Source organism: Pelodiscus sinensis, chromosome 24 (assembly GCF_052426305.1).
Source record: "Pelodiscus sinensis isolate ZL-2025 chromosome 24, ASM5242630v1, whole genome shotgun sequence".
Taxonomy (NCBI): Eukaryota; Metazoa; Chordata; order Testudines; family Trionychidae; genus Pelodiscus; species Pelodiscus sinensis.
The window spans coordinates 9,811,548-9,833,665 of NC_143075.1; the positions used below are offsets into that span (position 1 = coordinate 9,811,548).

The following is a 22,118-nucleotide window of genomic DNA, read 5'->3' on the forward strand; positions in this document are numbered from 1 at the left end:
TGTTCTTACTGGTACATTCAGGTCAGATGCACTCAGGGCTGGAGGACAAAGCTCCCAACCCCACTGGATTTCAGGGATAGTTCTAGTAGGCACAGCACACGCCAGATGTAGCATCGCACAACTTTACCAATGCATCTTAGCCCTGAGGCACTCTGCAGCCCAAATCCTGTCTCCATCCCCCACCTGCTTTGCCTGTGCGCCCCTAGTCCTTCCATGTGAAAATCCCATCTCGGCTCACCTGCGTAGTTCAGCTGGTTGCTCTCCACGTGGCTCTCTAACACCTTGCGCTGCTCCGGGCTTGGGTTCCCACCAGATCTGCTGAGGCACCTTCGCACGGATCTGGTGCAGAGTCTGTCAGTGCCGGCAAATGTTTCTGTTGTCTTATCCTTTTCTGCCAAGGAGAAATGTCTACTCAGCACCTTGCTAAAACCATCTAACTGCAGTGAAACCACTTCCGCAGGGAGGAAAAGCCCAGTGCATTCACTTCATCTACACCAGGGGTCTCAAACTCTCAGCCCATGGGACTTGGGAGCCTGTAACGAACATGTCTCTTGGCCCACCAGGAATCCTGGGCCAAATTAAGCAATTGCTCTGACCAGGGCTAGCACACAGGCTGGGAATTTGAGACCCCTAATCAACATGGTTTAATATTATCCCCCTTTTGCCTGGGATATAAAAATGCTTGTGAGGACCACAGCTTCCTCAGAGGCAGGGTACACTTCTCCATGGCTTCCCCTAGGCTCAGCCTGAAGCAAAATGCAGATTGCAGACACCCTCAGAGTTGGGGTCTGGTTTCCCTCAATGAAACAGCATCTCGTCTCTCCATTTGGGAGGGCTGTAGTTTGTACTGCCACTGAATGTTTAGGTCCTGGGCTGTTTTCTCTTCTCTCATGGTGGAAATAGCTTGAGGCCTGGAAAATCTTTAGGTGGAGTGTGGCATGAGGGAGTAAGCAGGGCACCTTTCCAGAAAGCGACTGAACAGCCCTTGGCCACTGGATAATTGGGACCAGGTTTTTGGGGTGCCAGGGAAACAATTAATCTCCTCTCGCTCAGTCACTTGTCTTTCTAGTTGGGTTGCTCTGACAATGTGAGCACCCGGGATGTTTCACATTCTTTCTGACACACAACTGCTGCCATCGATGTCTGAGGTGACCGGGTGGTGCTCAGGCGTATGGCGCCCTCCATCGGTGCAGCAAGCACTGAGGTGTGCCGTGGCTCATAGGAACGGCATATGCTGCCTATTATCTTGCTTCCTAAGTGCTAAGGGCCCGATTCTGATCTCAGCCACACGGCCGTGACGCCATTCTCAGTGGAGTACAGTGATTGCAGCATGTTTCTATCATCGAGGTCGGAATCTCAGTGTAGAATGCACCGGAATGTTCCACTCCCGTCCAGGGCTGTCGATGTGGTGGTGGTGGTGGTGGGGGAGGGGAGGCAAAAGGGGAAACAGCCCCAGGGACTGGCAATTCAAAAGGGGCTCTCAGCCACCTACTGCTGCTACTGTGGTAGCAGTCAGAGTCCCGGGCCTTTTAAATCACCATCACAGCCCTGGGTGGTGTGGTCTAGGGGGCACTAAGGCCTGGCTGGAGGAAGGGGCATAGCGTGGTCTGGGTGGCACTGAGAGCTGGTTGTTCCTAGCCCTGCCCCTTTAGCCTGAGACTCCACCCCTTCCACCTAAGGCCCCGGCCCTGCCAGGGGCATGGAGCTGTCCCCCCACCTTGCAATTCTGTCTGCCCCTTGCTCTCCCCATTCTATTGACATAGAGGATGAAGTCAGCAGAGAATTTGCCCCGTGGCCTTTATTACTCTTGAGGAGGGGATCAAAAACATTCAGTCACCACCTATTGTTTCCCCTTGAGAACTGGGAGGCTGATGAAGCTATGCCAGGGGGAGAAAGCTGAAGGGCAGCTTGGAGGTTCCTAGTTTCTAGTGTGTGTTTAAATCCTGGAGAGCAGCCCTAGCTGGGTTCCTCAATCCACTGATGGGACAGGAGGCCACCCTGCAAATTCCGCTGGGCAGGATCCGACTGGCCTGCACATGCCAATGTGTGACTAGTTCAGCCAATATGTGGCTAGTTCAGCGGTTACTCAGGCCAGAAGAACCACCCCAGAACCAAACATCTCCAATGCCTGGGGGGGCAGAGGGCTGGGTTGGACCCATTATTAGTTGCCTGCCTGGTAGCGTCTTAGCCCAGAGCTAATCTAATCCCATGAAACAAAATGTTCCTCTCAGCTGACAAAGAAGGGCCCAATCCAAATCTCTTTCGGGTCAGTTGGAATCTTTCCATTGACCCCATCAAGGCTGGATCAGGCCCCGATGTTTCATCAATCCCAGTGGGCCCAGCCATGGGCTCAACCCAACTCCTGTGTTCTTGGGAACAGACCTCTGAAAAGCTTACCTTGAACAGGGAAAAGCCACGCATCCCCCCATCAGACAGCAGCACGTTGGGGCGGTCCCTGCTCTCCCAAGCAACCAGTTCCCTGTCAGAAAGGAGGTTAGACACCCCCCTCCTCCGAACTCATGACCAGCCTGTTTGCAATGAATGACTGAATCTGGTGCTCATGCGCCTGTCACGTGCGGGCCCCCAGGGGAGCACAGTGGGGAGCTACACCAGCTGGGAACAGAGGCGTCACCTGGATTTGACTCCCTGGTGCACCCATCTGAGCAGCAGGCTCCATGACAAGATCATTCTGTAAGGGGAACTTGGGGACTGCTCCCATCGCTACTCACATGACCGAGGTGCCTGGACCTTCCCCCCTCGATCCCCAAGAGACCTCCCAGCAGCATCCCAAGGAACACGCTCATTCACCTCACTGAGAGGCGGAGGCGTATGGCTCAGCACTGATGCGCAATGGCAGAGCTACAGGGGGACCAGGCCTGGAATAGCAGGAGGTGCTGCAGGTCAAGAGGCAGATGGATCATCAAGGACCGAGGCCTTCCAGGCGTATCCATGAGGGCTGTTTGTGAACCACCTTACCGTGCTGTTACCTGGCACATCCTGGTCTCGGGATCCATTACTCACTAGGCCATACACCCTTTTTTAAAGAACAATTGATAACTGTTCATCCTGCCTGTTCCGCATTCAGGTCTGGATACCAAGAGCCTACCCTAGCCTCTTTGCATCACCTCCTCAAATAAAGTACCAACGTCGCTTTGGACCAAGTGCCCCCACTGAGTACCAAGCCCAAGTCTCATGCAGAACTTTCCTCCTTTGGATACATTTGCCTTTATTCCTACTTCCCAAAGACTGGACCCAAAATTTCCTCCCATGCCTGGTCCAAATATATCAAAACCTTTTTCAGGAGGGACAAAGATGGGGAGCAAATTAGAGGGGCTCCCTGCCTCACCTGCTTGGGTTCCCGCTGCTAGTTTGGCATTGAAGCTGCCTTCTCCCTGGATCTTCAAGTTGATCTGTCGTTTAACAGCTGCTCTTGTTTTGTTGCTGCAGAAATAAGCCCCTCTTTCAGATGGTTATTCTATCCCTGTCTCACAGGCGAGAGGAAACCAAGTGGAAAAATTGAATCCGGATGGGCAATAAGGGGATGATGCATGAAGACATGTGACTTCCAAGTCTGAAGAATAAAAATAGCTGAGAAATCTGCCCGAGAGAAGCCCTTTAATTATTTCTGTTTCTTGCCCAGGCTTTGCCGCCAGCTCAGACAGGCAGGCTGGCATTTCTGTTGGGCGTCCACATGCATGGGAATAAAGAGCTTGGCGCACCGCATTGTAAAAGGAGGAAATAAGGCTCTTTTTTGGGAAGCTGTTTGAAAGGGCTGGGTGATGGATCAATTATGGTCTGACCTCCATGGGGAGTGGAGAATCTGAACAGGGATTGTGAGTCAGCAGCAGTGTTCCTTCTAATCTTTTCCATCCATGTGCAGATTTTGTCCATCTGTGTGTGGAATAAATTGTATGCGCACCAAAGCATGTGTGAATGTGCACCACCAGCAGAAAGGAAAACCTTGTTGTGGGTGCTCTGATAATCAGCTGAGTGGCATTTGAATCTCTCCTGCGTGGCCACATACGTGCACAGCTTACAAGGAACGCTGGTCGCTAGGACTTTGTGTTCAGCCCAGTCATCACGGGGCTATGGGGGATTCTTGATTCCCATCCTGATATTAGAGCTGTTGCTGGGGACCTGCCTGAGGTAGCTGTTGGGAGAACAAGCTTTGGAAAGGGACAGCCCAATGCTTACCCCAAGTCTGATTGATGTTGCCATGGCTAAGGAGACTGAAATTGCCATGATGATGCATTGGTCCCATGGAAGCCCTAGCAACTATGCGGACGGACGGAACAGTATTTGATTTGGGTTAATGAGCGGGCCATAAGGCAGAAAGTGAAGCTGAGGGAAATGCCGTACTCACCCTTTCCTAGCCTTTGGGACTCTCTTAATTCATTTCCCCAGGCTTTCATACAGGAAGTGTTTGTGCGTGTGGAGAAGTGTGTGGACGGTGAAAGGAGCAGATGTAATAAGCATACAGGGGTCAGTCTCTGACCAGGAATGGTGACCAGGCGATGTTAATGGACTGCGGACATCCCATTGTCTGGGGTGAGGATTGGAGGTGTGTGGGGAAACTGGTATCATTACTGTCCACTATGAATTCTCTGTTGTGTGGCTAAGCAGAGACCCTTGTTCTCCAGCAGCATTAAATTCCCTCTTGATTATGAACCATCCCTCCAGCCAATTCTTCCTTTAAAATGCAGCTCACCTTAGCAGCATTGTTAGCTGGCTGGCCGAGGCACGCAGGAAGGGTCCGTCTACATAGCAGCATTATTTCGGAATAACAGACGATGTGAGCGTCCACACAACTAACCCATTATTTCAAAATCATTTTGAAATAACGGGAGGCTTATTTCAGTGTTTGTAAACCTCATTCCATGAGGAATAACACCTCTACCAAAATAGCTATTTCGGAATAGTCGTAGTGTGGACGCTCCATTGCTGCTATTTCGAAATAGCTCCTCCCCCAAGCCATTCACAGTAATTACTCCCTGGTGCCTCCTGGGGCTCTACATTGAGGTAGCACATCCACATTAAGGGATCCTGCCACGGACTAATTTCCAGGCTTTCCTGTAGTATAGACACACTGTTTCAAAATAAGCTATTTCCGAATATTTTTTCTGGAGTTGCTTATTCCAAAATAATCGTGCAGTGTGGACGTAACTGAAGGGTTTCTATTGTGCTAGCAGAACCATGCCACGATCTATCAATAACATCCCCGCTGTGACTTTGCTGGAAGCCTAGGGTCAGTGCGGATGTGGTCAGAATTCCAATGAGGCACCAACGTGTAATTGACAAGTTTAGTTAAAATGCAACTGTGGGCGGGATACAGAGCTTCGTTAGCCACTTGAACACTGCTCACTTTCCTCTTCCAACTCAGCCTGGGGAGCTGCAGCAGAGCAGAGCTGTGTTTGTGGGAAATATGATAGTATTGTGCTGAGATCTTACTCTTAAAGAATAACATTTTTAAAAAGAAATAGCATTGCTATTCTTGGGCCCTTTGCTGGCATCAGAGAAGATGGCACTTGTCTGAAAACCCAAGGCAGCCAATTCCCTTGCTTCGATTGGGGGCGAATGGCTTTCAAGGTGCTCCATCTGCAGAACTAAGTCAAGTTGCAGTGGGGGAGGTCTCAGTTGGATATTAGAAAAAACAATTTCACGAGGAGGGTGGTGAAGCACTGGGATGGATTCCTAAGGGAGGTGGTGGAATCTCCACCCTTAGAGGTTTGTATGGGCAGGTTTGATAAATGTATCTAGATCATATCACCAGTGTTTCTCTCTGCACCATATATTATCTTATATACATTTATAGTAGGACTTAGCTCTTATAGGGTGCGTCTATACCACACCATAACTCAAAGTGAGATATGCAAATTGCGTATCTTATTTCGATGCTATTTCGAAATAGCTTATTTCATCGTTTGGCGCTGTTTACACAGTGCCAAACTTCAAAATAAAGCGCTATTCTGAAACATCCCTTACTCCACGTAAAATGAGGTTTACAGAGACGTCGGAATAGTGAGCCCGAAATAATGGGCATGCTGTGAAGATAGCTATTTTGGGGTACTCAGGTATCCCGAAATGGTATTGCAGTGTAGATGTAGCTATACAGTGCTTCCTAGCCCTAGATCTGAGAGCCCTTCACTCAGGGTAATAAGACTCAGTAGCCCTTTTTTGCAGAAAGGGAAGTTAAGGCACATCACAGGTCAAAGGAGAAAATCTGTACCTAAAGGTTATCTGGAGCCAAATAATGTTTGGAGACGCAACCAAGTCTTAGGCTTTATATCTGACGGACACTTTTTTGAGGTTCACCAGTTACCTGAAAGGCTGGTCAAGTCTGATTAGACATAGGACTGTGCTGGTAAATTCTGGATCCAGATTTCAAATCTACCCTTCCTCCTCCCCCACAAAAGTGTAGGGAGTTCAGATCCAAGATTTTGGTTGGGTCTATTGTAGGGATAGAGGCCAGCTGGGAAACCCAGATCTTGATCCAAATAATGCTTATGAACCTGCCATCTCTCCCTCTACTTTGGGATCCTTGGCTTTGGGTTCATCGCTGATGGCAGGAGGAGGTCAATCCAGCTATCCGGGGTGCAAGAAGGGACTCTGAAGCTAGGGAAGGAAAGAAGTCTGGGCTAGGTACAGGAGCATCTGAAGTGCCCAGCCGGTAGAATCACTTCTTTTGTCTGTGTCAGTACATGTTTCCCCCTGTGGTGTGGGAGCCAGCAAGACCCAGATGATTTATCCCAGCTGCAAAGGGCACTTACATTTTCTCTATCCAATGTTGTTTGAAAAAAACAGATCCCAGGTCATCTTCTGGAGCACAAAACGGTGATGAGCAATTCACGACACTTCCTCTGCGTTGAAACTTTGGCTTATATCAGGAAGTAGATTTGTTTTGGGGGGAGTGTCAGTTTCTCTAAGTAAGCAGTGAGAAACTTTCTGCACAGCGCATCAGTGGGACTTCAGTACGTCTCACGGTTGCAAGGAGTCAGAGCATACCTGGCACATGTAGAAATGATAGGTGCCTTGCTACAGAACCCAGACAAAGGAGAGAAAGCAGATCCTGGGCCCAGTACAATACGGATGCAAGAAGATACAATGCCTTTGACCGCAAAGGATTTAGACTGGTTTAATCTAAACCAGGGCTACTCAACTTTGGAAGCCCCAGAGGCCACAATGATACTCACACCACATCCCGAGGGCCACAAATTAAGTGTGGTTGAATATATATGCAAATATATGCAAATATCTTTGTTCACACTGATGGGCATGAATACAAAGATTAAGCCTTAAGCCGCAGACCCAAATGTGGCTAGCGTAAGCCAGTTAACACCTCTCAGGCTCGGACCACAAGGCTAAGTAGCCAGCACATCCCACAATGCCCCGGTGCTCCCAGCACCTCCTCCCTGGGTGCTAGAAATGCCGACACTCTGTACCCGCTGTTCCAGTCAGCCCATCCGCTTGTGTCTTTCAATGTTCACCCCGCCTAGGTGAGCTTGCCAGATGCTTTCAACAAAATCCCGAACATGGCAAACTTGGTTGAACAAAAAAAAACCCTGGGAGACCAAAGTTGTTGAGCAAAAAAAAAAAAAACCAAAAAAACAAAACTGTCGCTGCACCTTTAAATGGCCCTGCACTCCTCACTCCCACCCCAGACGCAGCAGGGGGAAAATGTCTCTGCCAGGGTTCCGTCCGAGGGAAACCGGAAATACCGGACATTTCAAATATCTGGTATTTTCTGTTTGTTTTTTTTACTGGACGGGGGACCTGAATACCAAACTGTCCGGGCGAAAACTGGACACCTGGCAGCCCTATGCCTCGCAGCTGTGGAGTGTGTTCCCAGTGGAGGCCATGTTCAAAGGATCCCACCTGCAGGCCACGTGTTGAGCCCTTATAAACCCAAACCGCACCGCAGGCCGCAAACAAATGGGCCGCGTGTTGAGTAGCCCTGATCTAAACCAGAATATGGCCCATCATGGCCAAAATGGCCAGGAAGGATACAGTCAAACCACAAGACAGAAACAGTTTTGCATGAAAAGAGAGGATGCTGATAACATATGAAGCTTTCTCTTGCTCATGAGTAACATCGTGTGGCTTGGTGGGGAGGGGGTATAATAAACTCAAAGCAGTACATCACAGTTTCCAAATATGCAGCTAATTTAGATTTAACAAGACAGTTATTAGAAACTAGGTAACTAGACTCCTTAATTCTTAAAACAATACACATACTCTTTGAGGCTTAACAGCTATGGGAAAGATCTCTTTATGGAAACCACATTTATAGCAGATTGGGAAGGGCTGTGTGTAACCAATTAAAGCATCTGGTTCAGAAACAAATATGTAAAAGATAAACAATCTGCCCTGTAGCTGTTAAACCTCAGCAAATAAAGGCCAGCTCTTGAGCTGGTGTAAATCAGCAGACCTCCGTGGAGCGAGGGACTGGACTTAATTTAAGGGTGGGATGGTTTTCTATCGTTCAAAACAGGCGGTTAGAAATCAAAGGCTGTATTATCCGCTAGCGTAGAGTGGGCCCAGAGAGTTCCTATAAACAAGAAGTGAGAAGATGAGGGTCTTGAGGAGAACTTGAAAGCAAGCACAGAGAGTGATGGCTTTGTCTTAGAAATGTTATGAAGGAAGAAACAGTGAAGTTTTCTGGAGCTGCGTTAATTTACACAGTTGTAGATTTTCTTAAGCTGTCGATTTCAGTGGAAGTTAGGAACCCAAATAGAAGTTGGATGTGTAACTTCGTTGAATCCATCCTGAACTTTTTCTAAAGACAGTAGGGCTGTGTCTACACTGGCATGAATTTCCGGAAATGCTTAAAACGGAATACTATTCCGTTTTCAGTTTTTCCGGAAAAGGAGCGTCTACATTGGCAGGCTGCTTTTCCGGAAAAGCCTTTTTTCCGGAAAAGCGTCTGTGGCCAATGTAGACGCACTTTTCCGGAAAAGACTTCTCGGCTGTCTACACTGGCCCTTTTCCGGAACAGTGTTCCGGAATAAGGACTTATGCCCGAGCGGGAGCAGAATAGTTTTTCCGGAATAGCGGCTGATTTTGTACAGTAGAGCATCGTCGCTTTTCCGGAAATTCAAGGGCCAGTGTAGACAGCTCACAGCTTATTCCGGAAAAGCGGCTGATTTTCCGGAATAAGTGGCCCAGTGTAGACACAGCCTAGGGCTGTGCTCAATTTACACCAGCGAGTCTCTACACATTTGGCCTGCAGCCCACCCTGCTCAACACAAACCTTTTTGCAGACCAGCAGCCAACCACCCATGATGACAAAATGGGTGCAGGATGGGGTGGGAATGTGAGATCTGGGCAGGAGAGAGGTTGATGACCTCCTGAGGTCTCTTCCAGCTCTATGATTCTATGCAGGAGGGGGCTGAGGGTAGGGGGAGAGAGGGAGCAGGAGCGGGCTGAGGGTGAGGAGGTCTCCGCGGGAGAGGGTAAGAGATGGCAGTGCAGGGTTTGGGACCTTGCTGCTCCCAGGCCCCGCCCCCTGCTGCTCCCATTGGCCAGAGTTCCAGCCAATGGGAGCGGCAGGGAAAGCCTCCAGGGGAACATTTTCCTGTGCTGCCATTCCCCCAGCTGGGAGAGGGGGAGCAGCAGTGCACAGAGCTGCTTCCTCCCCCCACAAGCTGGATCTGGACCAAAAAGCTTGTCCCCCTCCTCCTGCAGTGGGAAGCTGACACTGGCACTCCAAACAGTGAGGGGGCAGGGCTAGAACACCAGCTCAGGCTCCCCTCTGTGGGCGGGGGGGGGGGGGGGAGTAAGCAAGCCCCAATCCTGCAGCCCACCTGCAAGACAGTCAGTCCACAGACCACACTTTGAGAACCCCTGAGAGTTGCACCCCAGGACTCCTGGGTTCTTCCCCTAGCTCTGTCATAAATTCTCAAGTCATGTAATCCAAAATATTCCAGCTTGGCCTCTACGTTAGAAGGGTTCAAATGCTGGGGAGAGAAGGTCTCTAGGCACGGAGGTCAGACCAATACAAGGCCAGAGAAGTTGGATACGATAGCAATGGGGGACTGACTGGAGGGAGGGGATGTGGACAGAAGACAGACAAGGCAAATGATCTTAGCAGCTCTATTTTGCATTGACTGGAGCTGGGGTAACACAGAACATAACAGGATCCTCTGATATGCTAGTTCAAATCCAACCCTGGTTGGAGGAGACTGAAAAATTCATTACTGCAGGCAGATCCGATAGCAGCCTACATGACACATGCTGATGGTCTCAGCCCCATTCTGAGCAGCTCTGTAAGGAGATAGTGCTGATCAATGAATAGGCACGTTCTGATTCCACCTCTGCCACTGATCTACTGGATGACCTTGGGCAAGTCACTTGGGGTATGTCTACACTACCCCGCTAGTTCGAACTAGCGGGGTAATGTATGCATACCGCACTTGCTAATGAAGCCCGGGATTTGAATTTCCCGGGCTTCATTAGCATAAGCGGGGAGCCGCCATTTTTAAATCCCCGCTGCTTCGAACCCCGTGTAGCGCGGCTACACGGGGCTCGAACTAGGTAGTTCGGACTAGGGTCCTATTCCGAACTACCGTTACTCCTCGTGAAACGAGGTGTACCGGTAGTTCGGAATAGGCACCCTAGTCCGAACTACCTAGTTCGAGCCCCGTGTAGCCGCGCTACACGGGGTTCGAAGCAGCGGGGATTTAAAAATGGCGGCTCCCCGCTTATGCTAATGAAGCCCGGGAAATTCAAATCCCGGGCTTCATTAGCAAGTGCGGTATGCATACATTACCTCCTAGTTCGAACTAGGAGGGTAGTGTAGACATACCCTTGCACTCTCTATTTCCCCTCTCGTGCTTTTTCCTTGCTTGGATTGTAAACTCTTCAAGGCAGGGACTGCCTCTTACGAAAAGACTGTACAAGGCTTGACAGACGTGGGATTCTATTTCATCTGGGGTCTCTAAGGGGTCACCTTATACAAATAATAACCACATGCACAAATGCCCTAGCACTGCTAGCCCTCCCCCTTGAGCGCTCACTGTGCCTGGAGAATGGACTCCCAGTCCTTGTTGGGGTCTTCCTAGAGCAGACTCGTGTGTGTGTGTGTGTGTGTGTGTGTGTGTGTGTGTGTGTGTGTGTGTGTGTGTGTGTGTGTGTGTGTGTGTGTGTGTGTGTGTTGGTGCTACCTTTGGTGCCCCTCTTCTAGCGGTGAAGAGAAACCTTTCATCTCAGACTTTCCTGCTTAGATGTTGGTCCTTGAAGCCGGAGCAGAGCACTTCTCAGCATTCCGATCCAGGGCTTCCACATCTCAAACTCTCTGGATAGTGCAGGGAATGGTTCTGCCCCTTATAAGATTACAACGGGATCTTGGGTTCTTGGCTGCAGCCTGGAGATGCAGAGCGATTCTGCTGAGTCTACAGGCACCCAGGTCAGGTGGGTCTCGTTAACCCCTCCCAGAAGCGTAAAACATGAGAGGAAGCAAGAGAGGGGGTGAGATAGAAGGTCTTGCTCAGAAAAATTCCCCCCCGCCATCCGGCTCTGGCGTGAGCCCAGCCGAACCTGAACTCTCTGCACGCGAGGAACCAGGTGATGCTGATGTCTGACAACATGCACTTAATGTTCAGTCACAACAGGTCATGCGGCAGTGTGTCCTATGACTGTGAACTCTCCGTGTGCAGAGCACCCTCAGGCAATGAGAACCCTTTCACACACCCTTCTAAACACACTGCTGCATTGACTGCTAGGAGATTACATGACGTAGACCAGTTTGTTTCTGCTCCCCCCTAAGGAAACAGTCCCACCGCTTGCCATGACCCTTAGGAAACAACAAAACAGCCTCAGAACCTGAAGGCCCAGGATGGCAGAGAGGACCTTCCCTCGCCCCTCCCAGCATTCAGCAAGAACACCATCGTGATTATTTGCGTATTTCTGTAGCGGTCAGTAGCACCCAGAGACCAGAGTTGTGGATCAGGCCCATTGTGTTTGGTGCTGTATGTCATTAAAAAAAGAACCGTCCTTGCCCCAAAGACCTTATTGTCCTCACATACACTGGGTATTAATTCTCCTTCAAAGCAACTGGGCGAGTGGGGCGGCTGCCCCGGGCCCCGCGCTTCAATAGGCCTCGCCCTGCCGTGTATCTGCCGCTGCTGCTCTTACCTCCTGGAGCTGCCTCCGCCGCTGCCCTTCGCTGCGGGTCCACGAGTGTCTCCGTTAGCCCGTGGCATGCGCGTGGCGGCAGCTCGTTACCATGGAGGCGAAGGGCGACGCCTGCCCATGGCCCCCAGGTATCCTGCTGCTCCACCCTCCTGCTCTGCCCAGAGAGAGGCTGGGGGTGGCGCAGTCTCTCCCCCGGGGGGAGCCCAGACCCCTTTCCCGTCGCGCCCGGGGGCAGAGCGACCCGCCCGCCGGGGAGACCCCGTCTCCTCTCGCCAGTCCCCACCTCCCCCCACTCGTGGGCGCAGCGCGATCCAGCTCCACAAACAGCGCCCGTCCCCCCACACGTCCCTGGGAGCAGGGGGAGTTGCCAGCTGCCCCTGCCCAGCCAGGAGCTGTTTGAGAGGCTGAAATGGTCATTTTGGCCTGTCTGATGAGTCAGACACCCCTGCCCGCTGGTCCTCCCTATGGCCCATCTGTGCGCCATCCTCCACGTAGCCACACCCTGCCTGCCCCCCAACCCGAGTACCCACACGCTGCCTGCCCCCCAAGTCCCAATACCCACATGCTGCCTCTCCCCAACACCCAATGCTGCCTACCCCCAAGTCCCAACACCCACACGCTGCCTGCCTCTGCAATTCCCAGCACCCACACACTCCCTGTCCCCCCCCAAGTCCCAACACCCACACGCTGCCTGCCCCCCAAATCCCAGCACCCACACACTGCCTGTCTCCCCGCAAATGCCAACACCTAATGCTGCCTGGACCCCCAAGTCCCAACAGCCACATGCTGCCTCTCCTCAACACCCAATGCTGTCTACCCCCAAGCCCCAACACCCACACGCCCCCCGCTCTCCTCCAAGTCTCAACACCCACACTCCACCTGGCCCCCACAAGTCCCAATGCTGCCTGGCTGCAGAACACCCAACGCTGCCTGGCAAATACCAGTCATGGGCAGCCAAAGAGAATCGACTGTGAGCCAGGAGCGTTTTGTAGGTCTTTCGATTATATCGATTGAAAACGACCTGTGTAAAGAAATGGACTTTACTGACATAATTAAAGAATGTGCTGCCAAAAGAGCTAGACAGCTATAGTAGACTTAAATATAAATGAAAATGTTTAATTATTAATGCAGAATTGTGTTTAAGAATGAATTACAATATAATTAAAATAAAAAATATCCAACTAAATTAAATTTCGATCAAATTTACCCAATTCACATTTAATATGAAAAATAACTTTCGATTTGCGCATTTGACGCCTTTTTTCTATTTTCTCTCCAAAGGGGGCCCCCACGAAATTGTGCTGCCGTGGGCCCCGCAAAACTCTCGTCCGCCCATGGTGGCAGGACTGTAATAGGGACAGGCATAGCGTGCAAGGAGGAGAATTCACACAGCCATGTGCTGCATCACATGGTTGGTGTTGTCACTGAACGTGCACTGTAAGTCTTCTGAATCATCTGGCTTCTCACAGCACCCCAAGGAAGGTTTATGGGCATTGTTGGGAGAGGTGCTTGCTCCTAAAACTGGGATCTGTGATCACCTTAAAGGTTCAGGACAGAGCTGACCTGCTCGAGATCAGTGCCTGGACTTCTATTTGATTTATTTCCTTTGTGGGGAGGGAGTCTCCGGTCTCCATTTGGGCCACAGGATGTCGGCCACCTTGTAGCAGTGTTGGATGGGAACTGTGTTCCCCTATAGGAGGTGCTGTTTGTTTATTTCCCTTGGAAGACTGTTGAATGTGGAGAAGTGTTGAGTTTTCCCTGCTACTTGCATGACTTCTGCAAGAGAGAGAGATGGGCTGAATCACAACATCACATGGCCTGTCAAGCAACGTTCCCTCTAATTTTTTCCTTTTGTGTGCAGAATAAATGTTGTGATGTACACTAAGCATGTGTGGATGTGCACCACCAGTAGACTCACATGCTGCCAGCTGTGGGCGCTCTACTAATCAGAGGAGCAGCATTTGAATTTCTCCTGGGTGGCTGGATCAGCTTATAGGAAACACTGCTCCCAAGGTCCCCTCCAGCCTGATATTTCTATGTTTATATGATCAGAGCCAAACTCTCCTCCCCAATGCAGTGGAAGTTTGGATCTGGGTCCAAATTCTGTGACTCTGCCCTATCAATCATTTTTTATTTGTCCTTCATGTTTCAGCAGCCTGTCCTTAGGCACCTGTTCATCCACTTAAAACAAGAGCCTTTAGAGAATAGATTGTGTTGTCTGATCGACTAATACCCCATGGATTTTCTCCTGTTTCCTTTTGGAATTGTGTGCATCACATCCTGGGCTGTAATAAAACCCCATGAATTGGTGCTGGGCCAGCACATCCTTCCGCCCAAACCTTTTACCTGGACACGTGCCCAAGGCTGGACTTCTAAAAAGCAGTGGACTCTGGGTTGCATCTGTGTGGGGCTCCAGATTGCTGTGAGGTGGACCACATTTCCAGGTGCTTGCTGAAGGGAACAGCTGCCCAGCTGTGGACATGTGATCCCAGCAAGCTGGTCTCCTAGGGAAGGCTTCTGCGTTACCTCACGTGCAGGCAGAGTCTTGCCTGAGAGAAAAGTGGATTTATCCCAAAGCCTTTTGCCAACGTCATTTGCATGTTTCCCGTAGTGGGGGAGGCCCAAATCTGAATGGCTTCATCCTGTCACCAGCACCCAACGAATGGAGAGAAAACAGATCCTATAAGCACTGAATGGATCTCTCCCTCAGACGGCCAGGCTGCTAAGGGTAACGCTCAGGCCGTGTCTATTTTTTGAAATTAGCAAAGTTGACTTAACTCCCGATTTAACAAAATCGAACTTGTGTGTCCACACTGCAGGGAAGCCTCAAAATTAGTCCCAGGCAGGCTCCGTTAATGTGGACTCGCTACCTCGGACTTAGAACCCCAGGAAGCCCTGGGGAGTAATTCGTTCGAATGACTCTGGGGATGACTTATTTTGAAATAGTGATACCGGAGCGTCTACACTCCCGCTATTTCAAAATATCTATTTTGGAATTAGCATTACTGCTGATGAAAAGCAAGAGTATGGATTTCGAATTAAGCGGCCCATTATTAACTAACGGGCTGGGTCGTGTGGACGCTCTGCTTATAAATTCGACCTGAGGGGGGTTATTTCTAAATAAAGTCCTAGTGTAGGGCTCAGAGGCATGTGTGAGGGAGATAGTAACGGGACCAAGAAAGGCCCATCTTGGGCTCAAGGTTTGCTGGGCTTTAGAAGAGGCAAGCCAATGTGTGGGTGGTTTTGAGGTATCGTTATGACCCAGGATCCAGTTTCACAGCTAATGAGCAGGCACAGCTAATGCTGGCTGACAGTGGGAGGTGCCCCCATTTAGCTCAGTTGTACATTTTCCCTTTAGGGTCTGATTCTCCTCTTGTTCATGCTGTAACTTAACAGTTACTCCCTATTTACGTGAGTGTAAATGAAATCAGAAGACCCAGTGGGTGGTGGTTTTGCTGTATGTTGCCCTCGGTCAATACAGCCCAGTAACTAGCCAGTGACACTGACAGGAGATTGTCATTAATGTCCTCCCCTCCTTCCAATAGCTTTTCATTGGCCTAAGAGCAAAATCCACCCCAGATAATGTAGGATCCTGGAAATGGAATTCTCGGCTTTTATGGCAACTTCTGTACAGGAAACCCCAATTGGTGTGTGTGTGAATTTTCACCTCTCTCCTCTGTCTTTTGGAGCCCTCCTGATATTTGCCTTTCCAGGACAGTTTGGCTTTTCTGCCCATCACCTGTGTTTAGGCAACCAGCTGATTCCCCCTTTTTGCTGTTCTGATTACAGGGCGACCATAGATGAAGTGGAAACAGATGTGGTGGAGATAGAAGCGAAGCTGGACAAGGTAAGATAGAGAAGCTGAGGGAGAGGCATTGGGGGAGATGAGGGCGGGTCTTTGGGTTAGGGACGTGGCCACCCCATCTTATTCTGGGCAAAGGGCCCCTGCTCAGACGGTCAGGAAATCATTGTTTGATATGCTGGCTTAGTGTATATGATCATGCTTTCCTGTTCTGGCTGTCTGCAGCCACGGCTGCTCAGCTGTACACAAGGGAGCTGGTTGCTCCCTTTTAGCTGAAATGCGGTCAGGAGAGCTCCACTTTATTGTGTCTCTGTTTCCCCTTCCACGGTGTGTTGCTCTTGTCTATTTGGACGGGGAGCGCTTTGGGGCCGGGATGTGTCTTGTGCGACGGCTGTGCAACACCTAATTCGGTGTAGCTGTCGCTTCAGCTATGGCCTCTCAGTGCCACTGTGACCGAAACAAACGTGCAGTGTTCGCCTGGTTATGATGTCTGTATGTACGCAGTCTCAGTTGGTTACAATAGTGCACATTAATGCAAAGCTGGGGTTCACCCATGGAGAGTGTGTGGTGTTCAACTGGGAATGGTTTTTCCCATGTTGCGTTGAATCTGTTTCTAGTGTTCTAAAGTCTTAAAAACCATTTGCTATTGTCACAGTCGGCTGAAATATTTTCCCTTGGGAGAGGATGTCTGGCCTATTGGTTAGAGCTCCACTGAGGAAGTTCAGGATTCCTGGATTCTACTCCAGTCTCTGCCAAAGTCTTGTTGTGCAACTCTAGCTTCTCTGCCCTGCCTTTCTTCCATCAGCAAACTAAAGATAACACCTATCATGCACAGACTTTCTGTAGCTTAATGAAGGTTTTTAAAGGGCTTTGAAGTTCTTGGATGAAAGGTGCTATCGAAATGCAAACTATTATCAACTATATATTTGAGTGAGTTTGTCTGTCTGTCTATCTATCTATGTCTAGACTATGGAGTTTTTCTGGGATGCTGGAGATATCCTGGAAAAACTCCGCTGTGTCCAGAGAACTCGTCTGCTTTTCCGACATTTTTTGTGGGAGAGCAGACGTGCTCTTTCAGAAGCCCTGTATTCCTCTTCCAAAAAAAAAATCGGAAAAAGGAACGCAGATTGCGCAGCGCAATTTGCGAACCTTTTTCCGAAAAAAAGCAGCAGTCTAGACGTAGCCTCTGTGAGTGAGTGTGTCTGTCCGATCAAGAACTCTTCCTAAATGGTAGAGTCAGAACTACAAAATTTGGTAGGCAGCTTCCTCTGAGTGTAACTTAAAGCAAGGACAGGATTTGGTTGTGCCAGGACAATGGGGGTATGTCTACACTAGCCACCCTAGTTCGAACTACGGTGGCTAATTTAGTCATTTGAACTTGCAAATGAAGCCCGAGATTAAAATACCCTGGGCTTTATTTGCATGTTCCCGGGCGCCGCCATTTTTAAATGCCTGGTAGTTTGAACTCCCTGCCCGCGGCTACACGCAGCACGGGCTAGGTAGTTCGAATTAAAGCTCCTAATTTGAACTACCGTTACTCCTCATTGCAGGTCTAAGACCTTGAGAGGTCATCGAGTCCAGTCTCCTGCCCTCACAGCAGGACTAAGCACTGTCTAGATCATCCCTGACAGATGTCTGTCTAACCTGCTCTTAAATATCTTCAGTGATGGAGATTCCACAACACCTCTAGGCAATTTATTCCTTCCCGACCAGCTGTGAGAGACCACAGCTGGGAGCTGCCTGGCCCAAGGGTTTGGGGAGGCCGTGCAGGCTGCCCACCAGTGCTCCCTGGGGGGAGGTGGGGGGGGGCCACACTGTGACCAGCAGCTGCTTTCCAGGACAGGCTGAGGTGTTGGCTGCTGCCGGCCAGTGGCTTGCTGCTGGGGTACTTGTTGCCCTCTGTGATAACTCCCTCCTGCCGGACCCCGCCCGTTCTATTTTATGAGAAACAATTGAATTCCAGACATATCCCATGATCCTGGCACAACCAAACCCTGACCTTGCTTTAAGTTAGGAGAAGAGGCTCCCGAATGTGGTGGTCTTAGCTCTTATCGTTTCAGAGGAGTTCACCACTGGCCTCTGCTGGATAGAACCAAAACTGCACTGAAGCTAGACTTCCTGAGTCATAAGATCATCGTTTCCCCATTGGAAGTGCAAATCCGAAACTTGCTTGTCTACTACGCTTCCTCTCTCCTATTGTATGTGCATGCTTGTTATGGTAAGGGTGTGCGTGAGTGCTTAGCTTGGCATGGTTGATCTGTTTAATGGAGGGTTTCTTCTGCTGGGCATTACTCACTGACTGGTTTCTCTTACTGCATGTTTCTCTGGATGATGGGACTTTAATTTTAGACAACACAGCATTGAACCAAGTGCTAAACAAAAAAATGCATTCAAAGAAACAAAAAAGAAACACATGGATGTTGCAAAAAGATGTGGAAAAAGCAACAAGGCAGGTCAAAATTTCCTGCTTTTTAACCTCACTTGTGTCCCTTTAAAGTTTTCAAGTATCGGTCTGGCTGTGCTACTGCATCACTTGGGGAGGTCTCTATTACCAGCTATGGATCCAAAATCCTCCATCAGCAAAAACAGTTTTCAATATCCAGGCGCTTTAATGGAAAAGGAGTTGAAACAGTCTTGGATCCAAGTCAAGACACTTAGTGATATGAGATCACGTCATCCCTTCAAACATCTGAGGCATCAGCCACATTGTTTCTGAACAGAAGCACACAGGACAGAAATGTGGCAGAGGAACCAGCAACAGGTTTGGATTTTAGCAGGAGATGGTGTGCAGCTAGAAGGAGAGAGAGCTTTCGCATCAGACTCAGAGGTTGGCTTTGTTCACGCCACGAGCCCTAAGAAATTGGTAGTCTGCAGGAAATGAATAGGTGGTGTTAGTTTAGTTCCCAGTGCATAGGCACCTGTCTAAGTTAATCAGCCCCCATCATGGAAATTGGAAAGAGCCCTGAATTGTCCACTGGCCCCTATTTTGTCCCTCTGAGGTAGGACTGAGGGACTTTAAGGCTGTGTCTACATTGGTGCGATCTTGCGCCAAAGCGGCCGCTTTTGTGCAAAAACATGCTGCCTGTCTACACTGGCGGGGAGTTCTTGCACAAGAACACTGACGTTCTAATGTGTGAAATCAGTGCTTCTTGCACAAGAACTATGATGCTCCCGCTCAGGAATAAGCCCTCCTGCACAACTGTTCTTGCGCAAGAGGCCAGTGTAGACAGGCAACATGAATTTCTTGCGCAAGAAAGCCCGATGGTTAAAATGGCCATCGGAGCTTCCTTGCGCAAGAAAGCGTCTACACTGGCACCGATGCTCTTGCACAAAAGCACATCTCTTGCGCAAAGGCACATGCCTGTGTAGATGCTCTCTTGCGCAAATACTTTAATGCAAGAACTCTTGCGTTAAAGAGTATTTGCGCAAGATCATGGCAGTGTAGACGTAGCCTAGCTGTACAGAGTCAAGGAAGCTCATTCTGATTATTTCATTAGTGCCATTATTTTGGCTAGTCTGTGGGTAAAGCCTGTTGGTTTCCAAACTTGTCAATCTGGAACACTTTGTTAGCACTAGAATTCTATGAACCGTCAGGACTCACAACGTCCTTGCGCAGATGAATAAATAAATGCTTATGAGTTAAAAAGAGAGCTAATTAATTAGAGCTCCTGTGGCCAGGGACTGTCTTTGGGCATTCTCCAGTCATCCGTGATAGGCTGCTCTCCAAGCACCTTCCATGTGGAATGACAGGTCTCATGAAATCAGATCAGTTTTCATGCTGTTTCTACCGTCTTGCACCAAAATCTCCCGGGATGGCTACTCTTGGAGAACAGTCAGAGTCAGAAATTGGTCCACTCAGCTGGGAACCAAAACAAGTAAAGGGGAGTTTGGAGCCAGCAATTTGAAGCTAAAGGCCCCCATTGAAATTCAAAGTGGTTGTGCTTTGAGGGTTCGGTCTGGACCAAATTCTGTTAGTTTTGCTCACATTTAATAGCAATGTTTATATGGTCTGGATTACCAGGGTGCTTGAGGGTTTCACAGTCCTTAGTCCCCAGGGTGGGGCTGAGGAGGAGAGACTTGGGGCATAGGAGGGGTCTCCGGCTTTGGGGGGTGGGTCAGGCCTGAGGCAGGAGGGGTTTACCTTGAGTGGCTCCCGGTCAGCAGTGCAGCGGGGTGCAAAGGCAGTTTCCTGTTTCATCTGGCACCACAGCCCCAGCCAGCAGCAGGTTCCCAGCCACTGGGAGTGCGGAGCTAGTGCTCAGGGCAGGGGCAATGCACGAGCCCTGTGTGCTCCTCCTCCCCCCATATAGGAGCCAGGCCTGTTGCCGGCCACTTCTGGGGCGCAGCACAGTCTGCGGTGCCAGGACAGGCAGGGAGTTGCCTTAGCATCCCCGCTGGTCACCTGATCCCCTGACAGCAACAAGATCCAGTGCTCGACATTCCACCACCCTGTCCTGGGTCATGACCTGTAGTTTGAAAACCACTGCTCTATCCACTGGCAATCCTTCCTCCTTGGGAACACCTGGGCTGTATCTAGACTGGCCAGTTTTTCCGCAAAATCAGCTGCTTTTGCGGAAAAACATGCCAGCTGTCTACACTGGCTGCTTGAATTTCCGCAAGAACACTGACGATCTCATGTAAGATTGTCAGTGTTCTTGCGGAAATACCATGCAGCTCCCGTTCGGGCAAAAGCCCTCTTGATTTGCGCAAGAGGGCCAGTGTAGACAGCACAGTACTGTTTTGCGCAAAAAAGCCCCGGTGGCTAAAATGGCGATTGGGGTTTTTTTGCGCAAAAGTGCATCTAGATTGGCACGGACGCTTTTCCGCAAAAAGTGCTTTTGCGGAAAAGCGTCCGTGCCAATTTAGACGCTCTTTTCCGAAAATGCTTTTAACAGAAAACTTTTCCGTTAAAAGCATTTCTGGAAAATCATGCCAGTCTAGACACAGCCCTGTGGAATAAGGTGCTATTCAGTACAAGTAAGGGTGTCAGGATCTGGCTCTTAAAGTTTAAGACTGAACTCTCTGCCCTTCCTGTGGTTTGGTGGGTTTCTCGGTCTTTAATTGCTTTCTCCAGTTAGAGGTAGAAACAGTTATTTCTAAACTGTGCAAACCCGGCTACTGCTTTCCCTCTGACCTCAACTTTGCCTCCAGCTGTTGCAGACGCTTTCCTTCCTATGGTGCCCAAGCCTTTTAGTATTTCAGGAGTCTTTCTGAAGCTAAAGAACATGATTTCAGAGCATGTGCATGCTTCATGACCCTCAGCTACTAGGAACACAGCCTTGGCCGTGTGTGTGAGGAGGTATTTTAAAACCCGCCACGTTGCAGAATAAGCCGAGTTTCCTTTCCAGAGGATCTGTCCAAAGCCCCTGCTGTCCATCTGGGCTCCAGATGGCACAGGAGCTGCCTCGGTTTGTTTTCTTTCTTTTAGGTTGGATGGAACAGCACAAATAGTCTGCTAACACCCAGGTCTGTTCTGCCAAATGATAGGAACAAGAGAGAAAGGGGAGTGTGAGAACTGCATTCAGATCTTACTCTGCTAACACAGCTGGGACAATCTACTCACCGGATGGGCTGTGGAGAGAGTTGGCCACATTTATTCAAAATGGCTTGCCCCTCTTTCAAATGGACTATTTTGGTTTCTCCCCCCAGTGGAAAATTGCTGGGTTTTCTGAAAAAAAAAATCAGTTTCCAAACATTTTTGATGGTTAAAAGCCAGCGTTTTTCATTTTGTCCAAAAACCGAAACATTCGGTGGCAGGTTTTGAACAAACCCTTCTTGCGTTTGTCATTTCTTTGGGAGTGGAGAAGCGGGCACAGCGGGCTGGGAGGGTAATGGAGCAGGCTCTCCAGATACCCTCCTCCACAGTGAGTTCTTTGGGGACCCCTGTTGCTGCCCTGCACTAGGCCCTATAATTCCCTGGGCTGTGTTGCTCAGGGAGGCGGGAAGGGGGCAGAGTGCAGGTGGAGCTGGGTGGGGCTTGAGGAAGGGGCAGAGCTGGGGTGGAGCAGAGGCAGGGCAGGGATGGGATCTGTGGCAGAGGAGTTGCCCTGGGCCGCACACCTGAGGGGTATTACCCCAGGCCCCATCTCCCCCTAGGGACAGCCCTGTATGTGTGTGTATGGAAATCCCTTGTTGCTGGACACTTTCCAAGCAGTTGTGACTAAATGAGTGGGTTGCAGTGGGACTC

At 49.8% G+C, this 22,118-nt stretch overlaps 1 protein-coding gene across 1 annotated transcript in view; it reads left to right on the plus strand.

The window, feature by feature from the left end:
- Positions 1–22,118, plus strand: part of ACAP3 (ArfGAP with coiled-coil, ankyrin repeat and PH domains 3) — a 218,547-nt gene that overhangs the window by 79,606 nt on the left and 116,823 nt on the right. Inside the window, 1 exon segment of the mRNA XM_089773021.1 lies at positions 15,919–15,976. Coding sequence (XP_089629147.1) covers positions 15,919–15,976 — 58 coding nt within the window.